Source organism: Trichoplusia ni, chromosome 1 (assembly GCF_003590095.1).
Source record: "Trichoplusia ni isolate ovarian cell line Hi5 chromosome 1, tn1, whole genome shotgun sequence".
Taxonomy (NCBI): Eukaryota; Metazoa; Arthropoda; class Insecta; order Lepidoptera; family Noctuidae; genus Trichoplusia; species Trichoplusia ni.
Window position 1 is genome coordinate 7,988,354 of NC_039478.1, and position 25,549 is coordinate 8,013,902.

At 36.1% G+C, this 25,549-nt stretch overlaps 1 protein-coding gene across 2 annotated transcripts in view; it reads right to left on the reverse strand.

The window, feature by feature from the left end:
* Positions 1-225: 225 nt before the first annotated feature.
* Positions 226-25,549, reverse strand: part of LOC113493139 (transcription factor hamlet-like) — a 93,195-nt gene continuing 67,871 nt past the window's right edge. For both annotated transcript variants that reach the window (XM_026870971.1, XM_026870965.1), the window contains one exon: positions 226-2,924. In XM_026870971.1, the coding sequence (XP_026726772.1) occupies positions 2,119-2,904 (786 nt within the window). In that variant the 5' untranslated portion in view covers positions 2,905-2,924 and the 3' untranslated portion in view covers positions 226-2,118. The remainder of the gene's footprint in view (positions 2,925-25,549) is intronic.

Here is a 25,549-nt window from a genome sequence, read left to right on the forward strand (position 1 = left end):
TAAAGACTGTATTTATGTGTTGATAGATTTTTGGATGCAATGTTTTGTTTATTGGAAACATTTGTGTACCAATACTATTAATTATTTGATTCTATTTTTTCTTCCGTTCTAGGGCACATAGCATTTAGAGTCGCGCCATTATTTCTCTTTCCGACTTGCTTGTTTGCTTACTTTAGGATAAGTTAGCAATAAGTTAGGGTAGATACTAAATAAAAATAAAATGAAAAATCGAGAATAAAAGATTTATTGTTATTTATTCATTTTGACAAGGTAATCGGTGACCTTTGAACGACTAATAGGTATCAAAAGTACAAAACGATAAGGTAATAATCTCTATTCATTATACATTCTAGTGATAAGTTAAATAGCATCTCTTATGCGATTCAAACACGATTTTGGTACGAGTACAAGTCATTCATACAAGGTAATATTAATAGGAAGAGTTTGTATAGAGTTCTTAATGCGATCTTTCCTTTTGTGGAAGCGAGACGGAATTATGTAGAGTTTAGTACGCCGTCTCGCTTCCACAATTGGAATCAGACAGTGCTCAGAGGTCCATAGTACATGGACTATTATGATAACGTGTAGGGTTTGTAGCTAAAGCTTATATTACATGTGTTATAGGAAAGATTGAGGCTGAATGGTGATAGAGTCAGCGAGGTAGCCTAGAATGTTTTATATTTTTTTTTAACCTTTTTTTTCTGTGGCATAGTGACAAATTAATTCGAAATTAGAACATCGGATATTTGAATTAACTTTCTTATTTAAATAATAGTATATATTTAAATAAAGTATTAAAAATGATGGTTTCAAAATGTTGGGCAGAACATTTGTCCAATCTTCTAGATATCCTCGCTGCTCGTAGTTTTAGAAAGACATTTGGTAGTAGGTAAACACAACCATATGTGTTCTATGGAACGCGTGATCATACATAAAAGATATATCAACTTTTCACTCGCAACAATTATAGAGATCTATCTATACTTACAGGAACGTTTAGATTAGTTCTTTGAGAGATTTTATCAACTGTTCAAATATTTCTTTTCAATTGTCCAGTAATAAATTAAATCACAGATTTGTATAAACATAAATTTAGTAATTAATTTTGGAATACATAAATGTCTTAACAAAACTCTGCATTAATCTCTAATATTTGTTTAAGTTCTAATTTAAAAAATCTCAATACTATGTAAACATATTTAATTTGCGTAATATTTGGAAACTTAACAATTAGGGCATGCTTTACCACGGAGACAGTGTCTCGAGGTTCGTACCCTCAACGACAATAATTTACGCAACATTCATTATACATAAAATATAAATTTCGACTGATTACATAATTTTTAACACAAACTTTTCTAACATTTCATAAAAATATTTAATATCTTCAATAAGCAACAAGTTATATTTTTATTGGTAACCGGCGTTTCCTCTCAGACTAATAATACTAATTTACATCGAATTAAGCGAAATTTACAAAAAAAAGTACAAAGAAACTACTTACATCCATACAATATATTGATATAGCGTAATCTATGATAGCGAACACTCTCTCAACACTTAACATTATTTGTCTATTTATGTCATTACGACGAGGAATACATACGTACAAATATATTTTTCGTATAACTATCGGTAGAGAAAATTCGGTACGCGTCCTAGCTACATACACTACAATAGCTTAAGTATTTACATTAAGTACACGAGATTCAATATCACTTTATTTATAATACATATCCTAATAGCCGACTTGGTGGCAAGTACACTTACTTTCACTCGTTTGCGCCAATTCAATGTGCTAACGCGGTAACAATAATGGGTATTTACATAATTGATGATGCGTGATCATTATGATTACATTGTATGTAGTGTTTCCTTAGGTTCACAATTACCTGGTGCTCTATGGCAAGATTTCGAAACTTTTGAACATTATTGCCTTGCAATTCTATATTAATATCGTTTAAAACTGATAGCGAACAATAGTTGGCGCTTACTCATTAATTAATTGATCAAATTATTCACACTCAATAAGGATTCTATAAAATACACAAGAGTCATTTGGATGCATCGACCAGATTGTTGTAACTGTGAAGTGGTCCACTGTGTCCGGGTTCACTATCAGGTGTGGTCGGCGACGCTGGCGGTGGCGGCGGCGGCGCGCCTGCCCGGCGCCACGCGCCCCATGAACGACCGGATCTCCTCGAAGTATGTCTCGTCCGGAGACCTTCGACGGCTGTCCTCCCCGTTCTCCGCTTCATGTTTCTTAAGATGCCTATCGAGATTCGTCTGTTGCCCGAAGCAGCGGTCGCAGTGACGACACCGGAACGGCCTCTCTTTATTGTGAATGTTCCTCACATGTCGCTGAAGATTCGACGATATAGAGAAGGAGCGTTCACAATATTTACAGCGATAGGGTTGCTCGCCTGTATGGGTTCTTAAGTGTCGAGTCAGGTTGGCGCTGCGGGGGAATGCCTTGCCGCAGTAGGAGCATGTATATCGGTCTCTTGCCCTCGGCGCTCCAGGGTTAGGAGGTACGGGCGGCGCTCGTGGGGCGCCAGGAGTCAGTAGGGTGGCAGCCGCCGCCGGGAGGAACGGGTAACGGCCGAAAGACGCAGGTAACGCTAGTGGTAGTCGTCGACAAAACTGCAGGAGCGCTGGGTGCGCGGGGTGAGCTGGATGCGTGGGGTGAGTGGGGTGCGGCGGCGGAGAGGGCGTGATCAGGTTACAGTTCTCATCTTCGAGGCGAGGGGGGCGCTTGTGCGTTACGCGCAAGTCTAGTGGCTCGTCGGCTCGCGGGCTACTCAGCGGGCTGGGGTGGCGCTCGCATGGGGAAGTCGGCGGGGACGCGAGGCGGCGCGGCGCCGCGTGCTTTTCGCGCATGGCGGCCGCCGCGCACGCGCTCATCGGGCTCGTGCGCCACCGACCTGGAACAATACCAAACATTACATTAGTCTTCAATGTCTATTTAACAGACTCGTACAGAATCATTCGATCTAGATCTTAACCAGTTAATTTTCGATCAACTCTGCCCCTGCAACATCCTCCGAGCACTCACCGGTATGCTAAAACTTGTATAAACATTACGAAATGACGCGACCGGTGCCGCGGCGGGGGTGGCCGTCTGATAGATGTCGGCTCCTACGCTCGCCTTCGACGCACGCCCACTGACTTGCGACATCGGTAACTGGAGCACTTGCTACCGAAACCACCAAGTTTTTTGTTAATTATTAATACGCCTTTATAAAGCCAATATATTGCGTTCGAACCAGTTGCTTATGGAAGAGTTGCGAATGCGATCGACTGGCTAGAATCAGAATTGACATCCACGTAACAAGTTGCCCGACATGTCTTAGTTATTCTGAGCATGTATTCAGTTAGTGATGAGTGAAATATTATATCCTTATTACCCAAATCTTGCCCCAGATATGTCTGTCTAGTTTTTGCCCAATCTTGCATATTCTGAACAATGGCTTTCACTTCGTTTAAAAGTGAAATCGAAGACACGAATTGACATGAAAGATACGAGTGTAAACGGCATTAAAGTGCTTTCCTTTCGCTATTTTATGCTTCTGCCCACGGTTGTATCATAGCTGATAGTATTATAACAAAAATATTGTCTGCTGATAATCGTGCAACAATAAATTGGACAACTTCATTGTGAAGATTGATCGGCGCGCGCCATCACCCACGTACGTCACGCTCATTGTTGGCGTGCGCCGGCGCCGATACATTTACATGCTAAACCACATTATGTTGTCATTACTTAATGCTGTGATCCATAACAGATTTTGTTTCAGCACCTCTTTTTTACTGTGTTAATCTACGGAACAAGCGTGCAAACAATTCGATTGAAGTCATTTAGGAAATATTCACAAATGGGCATGAAAATGAAGAGTCATAAAGATCAGTGTAGTAATACATTACAAACCTTTCGATACAGGGTTAAACCAATGCAGTATAATCGAACCATTAACATAAAAAGTAAAAGCAAAACATCCTAATAGTGCTGCTACAAATTTGTTCGCTCACGCCTACAGCCGACACGGGCTAATTTGCGCCAAAAGGAGCCGACATAAATCCTTTGAACAAGGGTCGGGCATAGACGTCAGGGCCATATACGGTGCGGTCGTGAGCCCTCAGCACCACACTTATGATTTGTGGCGCAGGCCGCGGACGTGCCCCATGAATTCTAGGATTAGGTGAATAATTGTGTTCTCCTCGCCAATGTACATCCATTGTAATTGTAGGAGCTTTTAGTATTAATCGATTTTCAGTAAAGGTAACTTGATTCTGTAAGTTATTTAGATTTACATCACTTCATTGTGATACAGGAACAGAAAGTCTATTACCGATTGTCTACACTAAGGAAACGAATGAGCATCAACAAAAGCAGCGCATAGCTCGTACCTCCTTTAGAACTGCTGATATAACGAGAGTAAGTACAGGATGTTCTTATATTTATGACAGGTGAAAGTGTTTGCATCAATTAATTTATAGTTTTAAAAGCTAGTAATAAAATCTTAATTACGAATTGGCCGCGGACGGTTCCGCGAGTGAATGCTGCCGCAGAACAGTGTCCGGAAGCCGCGTAGTCTGATATTAGCGGTTCGGCTGAGCACAGATGCACGATTCGTAAGTAGCGCTTATAGCACATTAGCGCGCGCATCTCCGCTCAGTCACGACCCACTAATTACTGGTAATTAACGATGTTTGGCCGGCGCGTGACGCGCGCGCTGGTGGGCGGGGCCACCGTCGTTATGTATGTTAATGTAAATAGCGTGGCCAATGAGAAACATCATGCCGCGCCGACGCCGTGATATATTAGCATTTGAATCGCTTATTCGTTCCGTCGACTCGCTCGGCGCACCGACTGACCACTTTTGTGTTATTCCATGCGTTTCGACGTTCGTCCCACCTCGTTTCTTATGCAAAACTATAATAAATTACCGCGATTCGTTTTACTATGCTCCGTGTATTTGGAATTCCGAACGTCTGCGATAAACTATAGTAGCGATAAATTGCTTTATTCAGTCAATATAATGTACGGATAATGTTAGGGGCGAGGTGTGAATGAGAATGAGGTTTTATGTTTGTATTTTGTGTGCCCGTACAACATTACTAAGTAGCTAAATTGTTATCACTTTAAGTAATCGTTTGTGAGATAACTTTATGAGGGTCCATATACTTTTGTGCTTAAGTGGCGAATAATATGAATCCTATGCAGCTTGTTAGTGAGTATATTAATGTAGATATTATGAGGTTAAATTATCATAATTTATTGTGCATAATGAGGTTTGATACGAGGGCCGCAATATAATCAATCACGTCGATTAATTTTGCGGTACTTGGTACATGGTGATGTACATACCTAGTATGTACGTAGTTATATAGTGTATATAGATGTTTGATGGCATGCTATTGGCTGGCTTCTGTATGTCTCGCATGGCCGCCAGCCCGTGACATAATGCTCGCGTTGCTTTGCCTCGTTACCTCGCGTCTATTGTAATGTATGCACATATATCACACCTGTTATCAATGATCTAGTAGGCTGAACATCGTAAATAATTATGGCAATATTTGCCATGCAATATGGGTAGGGTAACTGTGAACCAATAGAAAACGATGCATGTTCGTCAAAAATATCTCATACTTCCAAATGAATGAAGACCGGATACAAACATTTCAAATATTGTTCTTTGCGATATTGAACCACGTTTGACATAGCGAAATAAGAACAAAAATTATTTCATAACAATACCCAAAGAATATTTCAAGAGAATATTGTCGAAAAAAGCGTGAGTCGTACAACAATAGGTTTAGAGCGGAGATTGCTCCACAGCTATTGCCACCGCGTATCGATAGAATGATTAATAAAAAAAAGTTGACGGCTTCTACTCCACAGGTCGCAACACTGCGTAGTCACGAAGCCGGTCCTTCGCAATATCGCAATGGTAATAAATCGCAAGCCATCGTCTTGCAAAAAGGGGTAAAAATATTCGCAACTGCAATAGATGAAGTAAGCAATTTGTTAAAAAATATTAAACACGTGCACACATGTCGAACTACACAAACATGAGTATAAAGTCAAGATTTTTTAATTCAACAAGCAACTAAATAAAGATAAGGCTTGTTCATTACTGATACTGCAGATAGATAAAATATTGTTAATGGGCACATTGCCAACATATTTACTAAAATTAGTAGTGGAAATCACATAAGTCATGTAGTCAATGGTCGACATTCCGTATGATATTCTCATACGATCGCGGCCGCAGCAGATTCACACGCACCGCCCGCTTTTTTAGACGATATCGTATCGACAACCACGATCTTTGATTTATTTCACATCACTATTTTAGGAAACGCGTCGCGCCGATCGCCTTATGGCGCGATATGAAATTGCTCAGCGATGTATGAACTAGAGGCAGAGCTAAACGGCCCGCTGTTCTCAGCCCGCAGTCTCGGACGACATGTCCGGCCGTATCATGTCGCGTATTATGCGGTCGATCGTTGCAAAACCAAAGCCGCTACTACTAAATCCTCCTGTTAAACGCACATTACTTACACTATATTAGGTCATGCTATTTAAAGCTTCTTCATTGAATATTATCTTTTAGATGACAACTAGTTTGTTGGCTGCGCGAATTTATTTAACATTAATGTCTCTCGGCTAGTCGACGATATGCCATTTATTAAGATCGTGATGGAACGCAGTCGTAAATATAGGTGTCTTTCTTAAGCATATTCAATGATAGCGTGTAGTTTATTGACAAAGGCCATATCTTGACCTGTGCGTGACATGATAATGTGCTCGTGGGCTTACCGAGGCAAGTCTCGAGTCGCACTCTGTCGCATTGTTGTAATTGCCAGCAAACTGCGTAAATCGACGCACAATCCCAAAATTAGGTATTCTAGGCACCCGCCGATGTTCAGCTTGCCCCGCGAAATAATTATCTAATCTATTATCGAATTGCGTTTAAGAACCAATCACAACGGAATGCGACTTATTTTAGAGTGGGCATTTAATACACCTTACGGGCCGAATCTGGCCAATGGCGGATTGATTTGCCACGCATGCGCACTTATGACGGTAATGTTGTTTATAAAACTTGCGATTGCATGTGGGAACCGGGGCGACAGCGCGACGCGCGCCGTGGGAACCGCCGGAAATCGGGACTTTTTTTCTGACAGCCTACACCTTACCTACATACAACTTATTTAGCCGTGATTAGTTATGTGAGCGGTGTCCGCAATTAAATATATTGACGCCGATTCCGCGAAGTATCAGTAGATAACGATTGAGGACCTTTTTCGTGACATCCTGAGATGACTGGACCATTAAGGAGCGTTCCAAATTTCAATATCATTTCTAGTGAATTTAATGAGTATTTTATCAGGGCAATTAAGTCATATATTTTATTTCGACATGAGCTCATCGGTATGCAAGGCATGAAGAAATTGTCTTGTATTTTAAGGATTTAATGATCAACTAATAAAAATGTAGATAACAAGTTGACAGGTTGTCACGTCAAGGAGCTGTCTAGACTTGTCCAAGACATTAGCATGCGTCACTCAGGTTGCGTTTGCATAACGACGAAGTAAAAGTTACTGAATTTATTTTTCGTTATCGACTTGAGGTGTGTTTCGATAGGTCTATATCTAATTTAAAATTTAGATCTGTTAATTTGGGTTCTAAAATTAAACCTCAACACTTAATTAATTTCGAACACAACTTTTACCACATAATTTACTATGTATATAAAACGAGGTCATGCAAAAGCGGTAGCATTATTTTATGGATGAAATAATTGAAGTGCACTGTGTAATTGGTAGTCATCGGTAGCCTAAGAGCCCGGTGTAATTAAACACGTCGCGCAAAATGTATGCGGCACGCGCCGAATTGCAACATTTTGATTTCGCACTAGAGAACCAGTTGATTATTTCACAATGATGCCTCTACAACACACTCAATATTAATATACGGCTCGCATAAACTGGCAAAACTGGAGCTGCCGAGATGAACATTTGTTTTGAATTTGGAATCATTTCAAATGTTTTTTTTCGTGTACAGCCTAATGTAGAGTGTTGACCGACCTATGTCGATATTTTCATTTCTTTTTTTTTTGAACACTTATTTTGAATTTGATTTTATCTGTAACGGTTCACCTTTATTTATTTTATTTTCTTGATTAAATAAATTCTTGATATCAAACCTGCTTGTATTCTCAATATCATGAAACTATTTGATAATTATTCCCATAAATTTTATTTTAGTACTGTACCTACGTTTGTTTCCCGAAAATGTTATAGGTTAATGTAGTTCGACCACAGCCGTTCGAGAGCGCAAAATTTTGCAAACCTACTAGAATAATGTATTTCCATTACGTATTCAGCGTATAATCTCAACGAAATTCTATAGAGAGACGCACGCCGATAACAAAACTGGCCTGTCTTATAATTTATAGTTCCCTATTACATCGTACTTTGTATACAAACTGCATTTCATTTGCATTGGAGATTCGGATTTGCGGTGACATGTCCAGTATTAAAATGATGTATCGCGGTTTGATTGCAGTCGCCGGGACCGCGGAGAGGCGCGTGCGCACCTCGGGATAAACTATTACGCTAGACCGCACCTCCGTAACTCTCCTTTGACGTTAACGACAGATATTTACGTTTATGACAAGAATAAAATGATAATTTTGTGTCATCTAAACTATGTTAATGTTGGATCTTAGGAATGATTAGGGAAAAGCGTTTAGATTGTATTTGAAGTCAACATTTCTGCTACTCCTGAAGAGATTAGAGTCGGTTTAGTTGTATTTCAATTGTTATTTGATATCATCTAGTAAGTGAGTAACACTTTTTGTATTTTTTGGGAACAGGTATCTTTTTCACATTCAATATAAATATTAACAAACTATTGAACAAACAAGTTTTTAAAACCCTGAACTAATATTTTCAGTTGAATGACTAATGATACACCTACACACTTAAAACTCATTTCTTAAAGAAAAAAAATGTATACCGTTCCATTTTTGAATTGAGACGAAAATTCGGTGAAATATATATTTCTAATTTTCGCTCACTGACTTAAATGTTGTGCCATACTCTACTCGATTTTAAAACCAATCGAGAGACGACCGAACCTAATTTACTAAGGACAAGTTGTACGAAATCCGATACCCTGGCTGTGCAGCGCATACCGGTGCCATAATAATGTTGACTAGTGAAATCCTTCGTGGGATTTACACGTAACGACCTTAATGTATACGGCCGGCTATTGACTGAGTTAATATCAAATTTCTTGTTCGTGTCGCATCAAATTCAACGGAGAGTTTTGACTGTAACTGTTTTATTTTACTGTAAGATGTTTTGTTGTTTTACTTTTTTATTGACAGATAAGTTAGGGATAGATATTTGGTTTTCTTAATTATTTTTTTAGGCTATTGATTTCAGGTTTGTTATTACTATAAAACGATTTTTTAATGAGGTTCAGGTGTATATGCGTCAAAAAAAGGAATCATTTTTTTTACTTATTCTAACCAATGAGAATGAGTTAATTAAAATATAATGTTACCTCAAATTACACCCAACACTATTATAATAAACATAACAATATTAAATCGATACCCAATTTACGATCGTTAACAAAATCGTTCAACTAGTGTCGTGCCGTGTAAAGCAAGTCTCGCCAACGCATTCCTAGTTCGTAGGTGGTCACGCCTTTATCACAGTTACAATACAACTAGAGGGGCCCGTTGCACTTTATTAGACTTCCCCTTAGTAAATATCGGTGCCGAGACCGGCTGATATTTCCATACCAAGTAACTCTAACTTTGTTAGAACAAGAGATTTGCCGTAAGTGAAATATATGGGCGAGTAAATTGAATTATGGCATTAGTATTGTATAATAAATGGACTTACTAACGTGTTAATTTTGATACTGCATACATATAAGTGTGGGCAATTTCATGTAAAGGTGTCATCACTCTACTTTAAAAACAAATGCCGAAAGAAGTAAAGAAAAAATCGTCTTAATTTTTTCTTAATCGATATTTAAATAAAAACTCTTTCCAAATTAAAAAAAAAGTTGTATGTGGTGTTTATGTCATGTCTATTCTATTTGAATTCTAAATTCAAATCGTTGAAGTGTGCAATCTGTATCGCCTTTCAGTTTTTTTTTATAACGGATGCGATCAACATAATGTTGATTAAATAAATTTGTACTATATCATTACTTTTGCTTTAATGCAAGATGATGCAAACCAAATTGGTATGTTTGCACTGAACCAATATTATGGAAATAAGGACTAATATTAAAAAGGCTTTCGACTAGTTTGTATAAACATGGTCAAATAGATTATGAAACGTGATACGTTAATATCTGCTATAAATACAGATGTGAACATACCGCCAAGTTGAGTAACAGTTATTATTTTAATTTGCATACGCGCACGTGTTTTACGTCGACATTTGATGTGCTTTAATTACACCTACGAAATGTAAATTCATTGATATAATTATTAAGTATCTAGTTCATTATTTCGTCATAAACGAGATTTTAAATATCAAAACCACCAAAATACGTATTAATGTTGACATAAAATTTATTAATATTAACACTGTCATATATAATGTCAATTAATTTTATTGATATGCGTCTCAACTTGTGTATGTTTTCCTTATAATAAAGCCATCATCATCAATCTTGAAAAGCATAAAAATCTAACACAAGTTTGTCAGACACCTTGTTACCGAGACAAGTGCCACGGATTATCGCGTCCATACGCAATAAACACGCGGCTGGTTATTAGTGAAGCAAGAAAATTAACGCCTACAATAATTACACATTTGATCGGTGAAAGCGAAGCATCGATGTCGCTCTACCTTCTACTGACAGGGCTGCCACTATCTTGCAAGAAAAAGAAAGAAAAAATCGTTCAATTTTATCGAATGTTACTTGCAAATTATTCCTGATCGGGACATCCTTATTGGTACAGGTATAAGATTCGAATTTGTTTCACGAAAGAAATTAAAATTAAAAAATAAAATTAATGTCGTATAATTTGACAGCTACTGCTCGTTAGTTATTCAGTTGATAATTAATTGTTTTATTGTGTTTACTTTATTCTATATTAAGCTTACCTTGTTTGCTAGAAGGATTTCTAAGTTTATTTAGCTTTAATTGTTTAAAACCTACAGAGAATAAAATCGAAAAATACTTCAAGGTAAAACAATATATAATCTGAATAAAATAGTTTAAAACAAAACTTGAATTGCTTTACATTAAATTGAGAGCGATGCACGCTATAAATCTTTTGATTAATTAAAAGAGAGATATTAACTAGCACATTTAAAATATTGTTTTATTCGTCAATAAAACTTCTAATAAAATCATTTTCTAATCTTATTAAACCGTTACTTCATATACGAAGATGTGAGTAATTAAATTCCTGCAATATCGATATTGGTGCTATCTGTATCATATTAGCTTATAGATTTCACTTTGACAGATCGTAAACTCACTATTTTATAACTTAATTATTATTACTTAGTATTACTTTGATGTTGCTATAAAGTTAGACTCGTAAAAGTAAGACTAGAATATTTGCTTTTAATCTGTGCTTCAACTTGTTTTCTTCGAGAAAGTTATTATTTTGACAAATGTGAGAATTTAAATTTAAAATTTGGAGTAACAGCAATTCTTGTAGGAATAGTTTTACTCTGCCATTATATTAGATTTGACCAAACACAGATCCTCGCTAAAGAATCCAAATTCCTACCTAGGGTGTTTCGCCAGGCTATTGAGATGAAAAAACACCCTAATTTCAATAGAGAAGATGGCTGGAAGATATCACCTACTTGGGATCCAATAATAAATAAACTCAAGGCCAAACGCAAGAGCAGCGCTGCAAGACATCAAGACACAGTGAGCCCATACTGCGTAGGTCGGGTCACAAATAATTAATTAAAATATGAAGGTAGAACGAGCAACATCTTCTGTCAAGACGAACGCCATCTCAGTCTGCCCGTGACCATGATACTTGCAAAGGTTTCGAAACGTCGGGAACTAAAATCTAAAATTAAACCGCGAAAAAATCCGTAAAAGTATTTTCATTTCAAAGTTTTACTCTGAATTAAATCATTACTACTCCGACATGGATTAGATGCATTGGTATTTTTTTCGGACTTGGCTTAACACACTACCATGTGTCCGGATCCATATTATTATTCCACGCACAGATGGCATATAGGATTAAAATTATAACTCGTTGAGTTCAGAAACGTGATGGAGTCCATTTACAAAAGTGTCATGTCTCATATTAATTGCGCGCTCACCTGTACCTATTAATTGTAGAGCGCTCTAAGTTCTTATTGAATCGACGCAACCACGACCATTTAGGGTGTAGACTGATGTCCACTTAAAAATTATAACATATTAAATCTACTAACGATCTTTGAACACGACATTCTTTCTCAGATGGACGATATGTATGGACAGATGTGAGGACATTTTAGCTGGTTATAAGATTACGCACTTATTTAGTATCGAAAGTTGTAGAAAAAATATAGAAGAAAAAAGTACCTGACTTGGTAATTTTCTTCTTGTCTTTTTTCATGTAATTATTTTCAGGAGAATAGATATATTCATGGACCATGTGCATACTGTAAAACTATAAAGTTTCTCGACCTACATGCTAATTATATTTGTCATAAATAAAAACAAACAAATATCTAATAAGAAAAACAATTTTAATGACACTGGTTTTAGACAGTCTATGATTTAAATTGTCTCTTGTAATTGTATTGCAAAATATTGATGAATACGCGAGCCCGAATTCCAAATTGCTTCGAAACAAAATACGATCGCGTGTGCTTGGCGTGTGCTACAATATTATTAACATTCCTTCTTAATTTAACGTTATTGAATGCATGATATTTATATTAAATAATATAGATGAAATTTACCCTTCATCGTGGTGGTCTAGCCGCTAGACGCCTAGATACGTTAAAATTTTCTTTTGGATACCTACCTCACTAGATAGCACGATTTTTTTTGTCCCTTTTCCAATGAATTAAATATGAAAATTAAACAATATTACTAAAATTCGTCAAAACAATTTAAACAGGTTTCAATCTGTTTAAATTATAGAATTTTGAATGATTGAATTATTAACTTGTCACATTTTTAAGAGAAAAGACCTACATTAATGGCAAGTGTAAAGCAATAATGACTAATATATCTAATAACACCTAATTGTCTTTCAAATATCGAAAATTACATTTTCAGAAAAAATGTTCTTCTGTTCATAACTTTTTACTTAAAACCTCCATCGCATACATAATAATATCTTTAATGATAATCTTAAAACGATAAGATCATATTCCGTTATTGATTTCTACGTAACAGTGTCATAGTAGAGGTTCGACCTTCTATACGTTCCACATAACATCTATGTTATGTTAATAGTGTAGTTAGCATTGTTGTCGAGAAGCTGAGCAGTGTTGACCCCGCTTTATATTACTCGCACACCATATACACAACACTATTGGTGATGTCATCTATGTATGTAGCTTTTATATCGTAAGTGAAGTATGTGCTTTGTGTTAATTAGAGTAAATATGAAACAAAAAATTTGATGTGGAAAAGCTTCAAAAATGCTTTTGAGGTAATGGTATGCTGAAGTCATGCTTCGGATAGCTGGCTTTACAGGCTTTACATAATTATGTTAAAAAAAAACAAACCAATCAGAAATACCGACTGAATTAACCAACCTACTACTTTTTTAAAGTCGGTTAAAATTATTTGAATTTAAAAAACGAGACCTCAAGACAAAATAAATAACAGAAAATGAAACGAGAAATCCATTCTATAATTTAAAGGTACTTTTCAACTTACTATTAGTTTGGTTAAATGGTACCACTCCCGAAGTCAATTTATACCGACTCAGACTACACTTAAAAACGATAGGTACTGTAATTATTAATGGCTCTACGACCTGTAATTGCGTCATAATTATTATAATAATGCAGGATGTATAATGTCTATACGGATTGAAAATCAAGCGCAGAAACTCTTCTACACAATACTTGGGGCCTACCACAGCTTCTCTAAGTAATTTTGTTTGCGTCAGACATATTTCCAAAAATAAAGGAATTCGTATTTTTTCGTTTATCTAGTAAACAAAAAATGAAGTTTATATAGTGATTTAAAATCTCGTGTGACGTAACTTACCAGTACGCTTTTTAATAGCTTACAATGTGATCTTACTAGCTCTCACTACAATTCATTTCGTTAAATAAAGTTCTTTTAATCTTCGTATCTCCTTTTTATCATTAATAAGGAATTAATGAAGTGATAAAATGAAAAAAAAAAAACATATTCTAAATGTGTGTATTCCACACAGATTTCTTTTATAAGATTTAGTCAAGCACCCTATTTTTGAAGTAGGATGGCGACAACTGTAACGCCGAGACTTTAAGAGCACTTTGAGTAATGTTAGGAGGCCCCTGATGACGTAAGCGACTCGTATGCGTAAATAAATTGTCGCAACACAGTTTTAATATAATCTCAAACTCAAGTACATAGATGTCACCGTCGTGCTAATGTTCCAGATTGCTAAAACACCTATTAAATTGCGGATTAAGATTTTATCGCTTAATTTTGTCGCAGTTTCATAAACTTAGATTAAATTGCATAGAAATTACTTAAAATGTTGTTTAGTTTACGGGCTATTCAATAGCTACGCTTGATAGTTGAGATCTTCAAGATATGACAATCTTCGAGCATCGTTTAATTTACTTTGAAAATGTTTCAAAAGCATTATAGTAACGTAGTAGCCACCTTCAAGAACGACCCGTATTTAGTGTGGCGTGGCGTTTGAATGACGTTGTTAACGAGTCATTATTTGGCAGCTATTGTCATAGCTTAAAAACATAAGATAATTTTTTTTTTATTATTTTCCGTTGTGAATAATTAGTGACTTTAACCCACACAGAGCGAACGGCAAGAGTATATTTCGGACTCTCCCGACTGAAAACATCCCTTGGGCCCTGGCCCCTGGCTTAATAAAGAGTCATAGGATCGCTCACGCATATTCTGCGCTACTCTGGCAATAAGTAAGAATCACCTAGCACTTATAATGTGATATCAATTTCGCTTAGTAATCATTTGTGGTTTTTTTTGTTGCGAATGGAAAAGTAGTCATTATTATGTCATATTTAATAACTCGCATCCGAAAACCAATAAAAAGTAGATCAAATATCAAATAAAAAAATCTGGATTCAAAGAAGACAGATAATTCAACAATTTTAATATTAGTTAATTTGTTGATTTAGCATCTGTGATTAGTGTAAACAAGTTTAAATCATGATCTAGAAACGACAGACTGTAATTTGAATATAAATGTGATAACAACTCGTCACAAAGTTGCACACCGTTTATTAAACGACCTAGTAGAATTGAAGTTATTCAAATTAAGAATTGAGAATTTATTATAAATGATGTATTAGTACCTAGTATCTTTGTATATTTCAATTTTTTTGTCGGACTAATTTCGACATCCTAAAAAACATAATTAAAAATAGTAAGGGTGGGTAAAGTCTGTCTGTTGGCTTTCTGGCTAAAGGAACAGTCTGCTATACATATGTATTACAGCAGATGTCGCGGATTCTATTACAACTTAATAAAAATATTTCTACGATTGTCTAGAGATTTTTCCGATATCTCTGTGTTATTTATCAAAAATATGTCAAGAAATATATTAGTATGCCCAACCGTTGAGATGTCTAGTACTCATAACACAAGCTTTGCTTCGTTTGAAGACAGAAAGCATTGTGAAATATTATATTAAATACTTTTCATTCGGAAAGCTCAAGAATATTTTACTCTACACTAGCTCTACAATCCTTGCCCTTCAGAATCGGACCTAACCCTTCAACTTACATACGTATAACATTATAATTATAAATATAACATCACCTCGAGTGATATCATCATAAATCTATAACAAGTGATGTCTATCACGTAAGTCGGGCAAGGCTGTCTTCCTCCAAGTTCAATACGTGTATGTTTCTATTCATTTCTTAAAACCGGTTAATAGGGGCCTACTACCACATCTCACAGTTTTTTTGCAGTTCTTAAAGCGAGACAGCGCCCTATACTTTGTAGCGCGTTGTCTTGCTTCCACAGTGGTTAGAGTATTTTTTTATTAAATGGTAGTAGACCCCCACCCACATGTTCACGCACTATTAAAACGTCTTTATGAGGTAGAAGTTTTACTATTTGACTACTGATTGTTCTTAGTAGTCTTGTTTATATGTTTGGTTTGAATTTGTAATTAAATTGGTCGGTGAATGGGACTAAGTATTTATTAAAAAGATAATTTATCTGGTTGTGTTAACGCACTGAGTTAACCACAATGACATAAACAATACTTTGTTTTGTATTCATCAATACGAGTTGAATTTATATTTTTATCTTCGCATCAAGACAGCTTAACGATAAAACCGGTAAAAATCCCAGATGGTGTTTTGTTCTATCATCAAAAATCCACCGAACATTGATCAAAAGCACAACCATAGAAACTATCTGTCTATACATATACTTCGTAATGACACTGGTATAGTTATGAAATGGTTAAAATTGTGCGCATGCGACTATGATTACAGTAATTTGTTGCGTTTGAGCCGATATCGCGGCGTCCACGATCTTTCCAAGGCAAGATTTATGCATTGCACAGATGATCATAGTATTCATACGTGATAAATTGCAGCTTTTAAAGTCAAAATTGAGATATAACCAATTTTTACTGAACATCTGGACAAAAGTAATGAATAGTTTTTGTTCGTTCTTGTGATGTTAAATAAAATTTATGAGAAATTATTTTTTCTTTATGTGGGTTGTGATTCAATCCGTTGAGACGTTGGTCTTAGTATTTTGCAAATTAAATAACGAAAACATTTTGTAGAGCCTAGAATTACAGTATTTATACAAAGTTTAGGGTTTCCAGAGTTAGGGTATTTTACGTTTAAGTTAGTGCCTTACTTAAGAACATATTTAAAAAAATAGTTTTTCTATGTTCAATCTGTACAAACAACTTGAACAGAAAGTTCCTCACAATCCGGTGTTCGTTAGTATTTATTTTGATTCACAATTCGATATCGACAGTGAAAACTCGTCAATAGATTCAAAGATACCGTCTAACAGGGAAACCAGTCTTCATAAAGTCATGTAACAAGTACGTATATGTATATCGGTACTTTACATACGGATTAGATCGCAGCGAATATGGAGCGCGTTTGTAAATGGCTCAATAATAGTGATGCGCCTTTTAATGCTTCGTGCTCGAGTAAGTTTTCTTAGAAATCGAACATCGATTTGAATGAAATCGGTTCGATTTTAAACGCTTGATTGCGTGATTGAAAAATTGAATTATGATAAATTGATTTAACTAATTCTTGGTTTTTTAATATCAAAATTGAAAACTGGTACTGTCATTACGAGTATATCAATAGCACAATTGAAAGTTTTGTACTACGAGTACCTAGTATATCAGAATACATTATTCGGAAGACGATCTATAAATAAGTACAGCCTAACAACTATGCTAATAAACAATAATTATAGGAGAGAGCTACGAAAGTATAAATTATCTCCGTACTTTTGTTATCGAGTAGTAAAACGGACAATAAATTGATATCCCTTCGATTTCTCTCGCTTCCACTCGATCTGTTCTTTCAATCGATTCACGTCACTATCGAATGCGGAGCTTATCAGTTGTCTGACCCTCATAATTGCATCCCATTAGAGCATCGGGTCCTAACGAGGCCAGTGTGTATGCGCTTTATGTCATACTTACGTATTATGTGTGGACTGATTTATGCAGAGGCCATTTATATGCGACTGTGAACGTTTAACTATTGCAGGCTTTATGTAACTAAATTGCTACATTTCAGACGATTTCGTTTTAGATGACATATTTAGTGCATGATAAGAGTGGGGTATGTTTGTAGGTGCATGTTAGTCCTAATGACTGCAAGAGAGTGATAATGATGTGGAGATAATATATGCATATCCATGTTAAGAAATAGTCTATTTGCAGCTTATTTTATGTAACTAGAAACAGTTAAGGAAATTATATTTTGCATGTTTATTAAAATACTACAGTAATAAGATAAATCTTGAATGGTAAACTAAACGTTCGGTTCGAAATATATAATCTATCTATCTAATATTCAAAGTGCCTAGCGTACCTAAACAATGGCCGGCCATTATTACTCAACCGTCAGCAACACCACCAATTAATCAGTCACATTACAGGCAATCGACCTTCTACGTGATAACACACAGATGTAGTGCAGCCTCGGGCTGTCATTACCGTAGGAGCCGCTGCAACGAAGGCGGCAAGTACGCGGGATAATCGCCCGTTTGCGGGACATAATGCTGTGGGTCAAGAACTCGAGAACTCGCAAGCTCCTCATACCGCATGCAACCCTGGTACCTCAGCTTCTAATACGAACCCATTTCACTGTTATGCCTGTAACACCAGTGAAAAAGTATCAATCATATTGTATTTGTGTGCATGTGTGTGTAGCATGTTTTAACTGCTTCCTTCAATTTGATGGGTTAGGTGTTACATTTGCTTGCGGCTACATCACCGTGTAAGTACAGGTTGCAGTGTTTGCAACATTCCTCGCACGCTAACCTTAAGGCTTTTTAGCTAGTACCAGTTTGAATAGCTTTTCGCTTTGGATGTGTTAAATATTATGCATGTTTGTGGTAATTGGCGTTTAAGATCAATTGATACATTTTCAACTACGCTTTTTAGATGTCGGGTCATTTTATTGGTCGATTCCATTAAAACCAAGATACTTGTTTGAAGTAATTTGATCCTGATTTATAATTTAAATGACGGAAGATTGACTAACACAATATGACTGATTGTCCCGCCAAAACCCAAAGGTCCTTAAACGAGTTTTGATACCTACTGCCTTTTTGTATTCATATCGTAACATTAATAATAATGGCATTATAATAGAAGTGGCCCAATATTTTCGATACAAATTAACAATGACACCCGGGCACAATTGTCTGCCCACACGAGCCTTGGCATTCAGTAAATGTCTGGCAGATTCCACTGGATGATACGCCAGACGATTGTTACGTGTTAATGCTTACGCGGCACTCTATTGATGAGAATGTCATACAGGACAGTCTGTTGAGAACTAAAAAATATAATCACATTGGAGGAAACTCTGGTACTGAAAAAATCTTTGCCTTTTAATGAAGATATTTCGGGCCCTTTTTAAAATTCACCCTGAACTTACTAACAAAACGCTATCGTAATACGTGCAAAATACTTCTTACAATTTAATAAGAACACTAGTTCTCCGTCTGAGATCTTTAATAAAATGCTTTGATCAAGACAAATAAGGACTCTGTACTATAAAATTATCTATAATCTGTAATTTATAAGGATGATTACAAATTTTAATTGTGTCATTTACATACAAGGTGACACGTGTAACAGATCAGCTGACATTTTCCTCTTGTGTTATATCATCTTCAGCTCTGAATGTACTTTAATGTAAATTAAATCTAATATTTATTTAAGTAGGTACTGTGTTATGTCCATCTTTTGTAATAAAATGAACAGCTTTTGTGTCAACCCGTATATCTCTTAAACTGGTATACCTTTTTCAGTGTGATTTCTATTGTTCAAAAGTTAAAATTATGTTTGAATGTTTTTCAGAAAAGATTAAGGTTTCAATGTGAGGCATAAAGCCTAGTTTCTAAAAAACGCTCACGTATAATAGTCAAGGAGTATGAGAGTAAGTTGTTGCCTTTTTTATTAATATAAATTTAAACGGGCCAATATAGAATTGAGTAACATTTAGTATTAGCATGGATCCTACCCACGTATGTACCAAGTTATTGGTATTGACGTGGCGATTTATTTGAAGCCCGACGTCTGGGCCATTATAATCGAGTGTCTAGAATGCACATTTAGAACACAGTAAATTAAATTGTAGTTTGAATCCTACTGTATTTGCAATATTTCTGAAATATTGCTTGCAGGTTTCCATATTTATATAATCGTTTATCAAAGTGCCTTACTTCAATGTTGCTTAACTCTTGATTTAGTGAGTATCGAGTTTAAAGCCTTAATTTCATTTGTAATTTTTCACTAACTTTCTAGTTATTATGCGTCGTATATAATAGCGAACATTTTACAACTATTTTGAGTAATGTCAAAGTTTATACCAAACATTTTAATTCATCGTTGATCACCATATCGATTCTTAGTTCCTTCTCACAAATCCCGCTTTACTAAAATTACACAGTCAGTTCTAAAGAAGCAATTACTTATAGAAAGTTGCTATAAATAAAGTCTAAACAAAAGTGACGTGTTACACGGAGGCAATCAAACACTGAATGGCCCATCAACATATCAAGCCGACAAGTTGGATCCAAATTGGTGCACTGACGAAGAAATTTCCTATATGCAATTACATTAAGATCAATGCAAATTCTGGAGCGTACGACAGCACCGTTTATGGGCTTCATTAAGGGAACATAAAAAACAGTATTGAACTCGCCTTGGCGTTTAAATAGCAACGGTTTTAATTAATAAACTTGAGGACCTTTGTTACCGGCCTCTTTGCTCGCATCTTACGTGACGGATGATTTCGTAATTCACTGTAATCCTGTTAAGTTGCCTTCGATTTATTGCGCAACTCTGGCTTAATTGAATGAGCATTGCTTAATTTTTCGGAAGTTTTATCGACTTGAATTGGAGTAAAAGAGGTTTATTCCTTTATAATGAGCTCGATGCGGATTTTTGTACTTTAGCGATATACGTTACACATCTTTTTATATTTGTTCGAGTTGTTACTTAAAATGGATTGAAAAGTTCAGCTTTTTAAACTTTGTTAACATTCTTGGGTGGCGGATAAATTTATAGCCGTATTAACAGTTAAAATAAATGTTCTGCAAGTTCGCGAGAAATTCAATATTGTTATTCTTAACTGAATTGGTATCTATTAGAAATCATCAGCGGAGTAATAAAGGGAGTCTAACTGGGTATTACGGTGCGGTCGTAAAGCGCGCGCTGCGGCCGACAGATGGCGGTGTGCGCACAATGGCGCGGGGGCGGGGTGCCCGCTGCCGATGCGCACGCGCAACCCGCCGCTATTGATTTGCTACTAACTGCAGAAGCTCAAATAAACTCATGTTTGTTAGGTATCATAGATTAGCACTATCTGTTTTATAGAATCTATGGTATCCTATTTGGTACATATTGTGTCTTTATTTTTTTTCTACTTTGAAATGTAGGCATGATTTAATAGGTCCGACTCTCGTTTTATAATTGTACTACCCTCACTTAAGGTAACTACCAAGCTTATACGATAAAATGATAAATTCAAATTATTTATCTATTCCACATAAATGATTACGAATATTGGACATTAGTAATAAAAATCGTATTTATTACAAAAAAATAAATAGCGAAAGCATGTTCTTCACTGACACCATTCAACGGTACTTGTATCATTCAATTGATCGATATAAAATGACAATGTTTAGGAAGTAATCTATCATTAACAGCCAATAAACGACAAAATCTTGAGCCAAACTAATTACCGCTTCCTTTGGGAATTTTCTGAAAGTAATGAAAGATTGTATTTGTACGTTAAAAAGCTCTGATTTCGATAATATTTAATTAATAATGACGAGAACCGGCCTCCTTCCTGTTCTACTAAGAAACAAGATGTAGTGATTCGGAGTTACGTAATAATAATATTAATGTGTGACGCGTAGTGCGTAGTGCGTAGTGGCGCGTAGCGGAAACAAAGTGGCATCGGTAGTCGATTAAATTTATTGTAACACATTATTTAATGCGGTAGTCCGATAGTTTTTTTATTGCTTGTAATAATCGAGTGTACTATTAATTGACTTCGGAATGGTAAAAAGAGTTTAGTAGCAATTATATTTGGTGGGCATTAAAATTATCTCAAATATATTTTAATGTAACCGGCTTTTGTAGCGTGGTAGTTGTTTTAGTTACGACGATAAATACGTACACCTCTACAAAGACAACTATTTTTTGTCGGTACATTATATTAAAGCCTTCATCTTCTCATAGTCAAAGTACACACAAGTGTGACTTGTATGCGCACTCAAACCTAAAAACTTATTTCGCAAAATAACCATTTTAAAGTCGAAAATCCTTTTACTTAAAAACAATTAGATCACACTATTGATAAGTTTAATCACCGAACAGAGGCGTCGAAAGACTTTCTCTTAAGCAGAGGAAGTCTCCTGGAAAGCCTTCAAGCCATTACGCCTTACTCGGCGCAACCTCGCACCTGCTTTACATACTGATCTGGTCCGTCCACCCAGCGTGCACTAATTCCGAGTGATGTGACATCGCTAGATACGATTTTATATCGATACAACACACGCTTTTAGAAAGGTGAACTTACAACTTGTCGACTATGAGATTGGTTATAATTTATGCGTTATTGATATTCCTCTTTTAAGTATTTATGAAAAGTTGGTATGTCATGTAGATATTTGCGTCAATATTGTATTTAGACATAAACGTGTCTCATGCAAATTCTAAATGGAAAACTGAAAAGGGAAGGGAAATCGACATGTTTCAATGTTGAAGAAAATTTACATTAGAAATATAGTTGATGTTATCGACTATCGATAAATCGTGTCTCTGTCATAAAACTAGTATTGACATTAGGTATAGCCGATGTGCCGAAGATGTAAGTAGCCATTAACGGTGAAACCGCTCTTTATTTAGTCACAATCTCGTACACTTGTAGTGTTTTACGATAGACTTGGACAACTCAGATAAATACATGTAGTCGTCACATTCCGTCGCAGAGCGCCGTCGTGATTTTTTGTAGAAAATAACAACCATTTCATCGACATCGATATCTTGAAGTAATTATATAATCAACATACCTAATTTGAATTCCGCTTTAATTGGCACATCATTTGCTGTGTTTTTTGCTTAGTTAATTGAGATTTCTGATTGAAATTAGATCATTAGTATGTAAATTTGCCGTTATTGACCGTACTATAATTGTATTCGTAAAATCGAATTCGAGGTTCTTACGCGGAAGACCACACGCAACAAGATCATTACTTACCGGCCAGGTAACGGAGACCTGTTGCGAGGCATCATCTTCATACATTTTCAGTAATGACTTTAAAGGAGGCGTGGCGATTCAAGTTACGCTGGTCGCGATCGTGTTTCAGAGGGTGGGCGCAGTACTCCAATTTACGTAAAAAAATGTGTACTCTTAATAATAAGGAGTGAAACTTTCCCTTCTTTTCTTATGATGTACTCGAGACCTACCACACGTTCGTTCAGACGTGATTGCGTTTTTTTTCCGTCTCGCATCGCCATTGGCCTAGAGGAAATTATAAAAAGTGATTGGAACACGTTGTGATTTTTGTCTGATAACAATCGATAATTCGTAGGCGTTTATCGATTGATTAGATTTCAACTATTTCGCTTAATTCAAAAGCTGCTTTTAATTACAAACGGTATGAGTATCCACCATTAGCCTATTACACGCACAAGATCTAAATAAGGTACGTATCGCCTTATTTAACTACAAGTAAACATCATAAATTGTCGCGAGTAGGTTTGAGCGATGATTGCGAATCGATTTGTCGACATAATTCGATTTCACGGGGTAGTATCGTTAATTACTATTAGCGAGGATCGATGCATCAGCAACGAGACTGAGCGGACTGGTTCTTGCGGTGAAACTGGACAGGGGCTCGCAACCATTTGGAGCGTTTATAAAGTTGTTACCGTTTATGTTTTGGTATAAGTGACGAAGAAGATTTTCGTGTTTTAAGTTGATAATTACCTGAAACAAAGTAAAACGTAATTAGTTTTGGTGTTTATGTATAATGGTTGATGATGTTAAATTGCTGTGGTGTTCGCTTGTTTTGCCGGTAAAATCTTAAATCTTACAAACTATACTGTGGCAATAAGGTCATTCTATAGAAAATAATATACAAAGTACACATTTTTTTACGGATATTTATTTTTAAATAATTAAAATTAAATAAAATCGAATTATTACAGAATAATTGAATTCTCCATATTATGATAAAAGACAACTCAAAATTTTTTTTCTAGAGCACAACAGTTGGCAACCCCGCAATGATTTCACCGCTGCGCAGGCGCACGTTCGTCGTGCGGAATTTAGATACCGCTCGGACACTCGCTCTTGTTAGAGGGACATCTGCGGCGCATGCCGTTTTCACTTCGCTTACGTAACTATCATTATATTCACACTTAATACATTCTAGTACCGGACAGGACTTATGCTTCAAATCATAATTAGTAACTTGCTTGGTGAATAGTTTTTACACGTAGAAGAATTTGAAATCCAACGGACGATTCAGTAATCTTTTATCGATAAGATGAATTATGGGCCAACATTGTAGCAACATAAATGAAAATGTTCGTAATAACTATCAAGATACCAGTTTTTGCCGCAATTAGAATTGATAATTTTTATTAGAATTATCCTGCCCGCAATTTGTCGCGTTACAAGGAAAATCATCAAGTCTTGGTAATGGTAAGGTTGTGTGCTTGTAGGCCTAGATGACAAAACGTGGTCTCGTTGATAACAACGTAATTGACGCGCGCCACTGAGCAGGCTCACGCACATACTGCCCGCTAATGCACTGTGGATTACCGTGTTTAACATATCGGTTTATGATGGCCACGGCAACCATTAAATCATCATTAGATATTATTCCGTTTTATGGTTATAGATTTTATATTAAATTTTATGAACTTCCAATATTCAATAGTTACACTAAATTATACGGTAGGTCTGCGTTATGCAAACATTGACTCAGTGAGATAATAACGTTACATAAAATATGTAATAAACGCTTATGTTTAATTTCAGAGCGATTGATATGTATTGCAAAATGAGAGCTGCATTTGTGAAAGAACGCCTTTCGTTTTGGGCCTCCAGAATGACAGAACACGTATAAAATTACAAAAATGTATTGAAGGCCTCAGCGAGAGCGATCAGACACAATTAATTTTTATTTACCGGTTTATTTTTAATACTTATTGGTTTACGTAACGGTCATAAGTTAGTACCACGTGCTCGGCGCGGGCTACACGGCCCGACGCCGCCTGAACAAATCAATTAAGCGGCAGTTACCACCCATTGTCTTTGATTCAGATGTCTCGTTAAGGCGACGCGCTCACGGTAAACAGGCTTCTGTCAAATTTATGTTTATCATTAAATTCCTTGCCGCCGACATGCATATTCAAAGTTCAGTATTTTAACGAAACTTTAATTTGAGCTAAATTCGATCATTGTTAAACGAAAAACGCTTCAAAGAAACACGCCACTGTAAAACATACCTTATTGATTGCCTCATTATCGAAGCTGTTTTTACTCTAATTTAATTGGGTGTATAAATTGTATTGCACTTTCTTGACTCTTTTTCTGGCTGTCGTGATTGAAGGAACGTATTAAA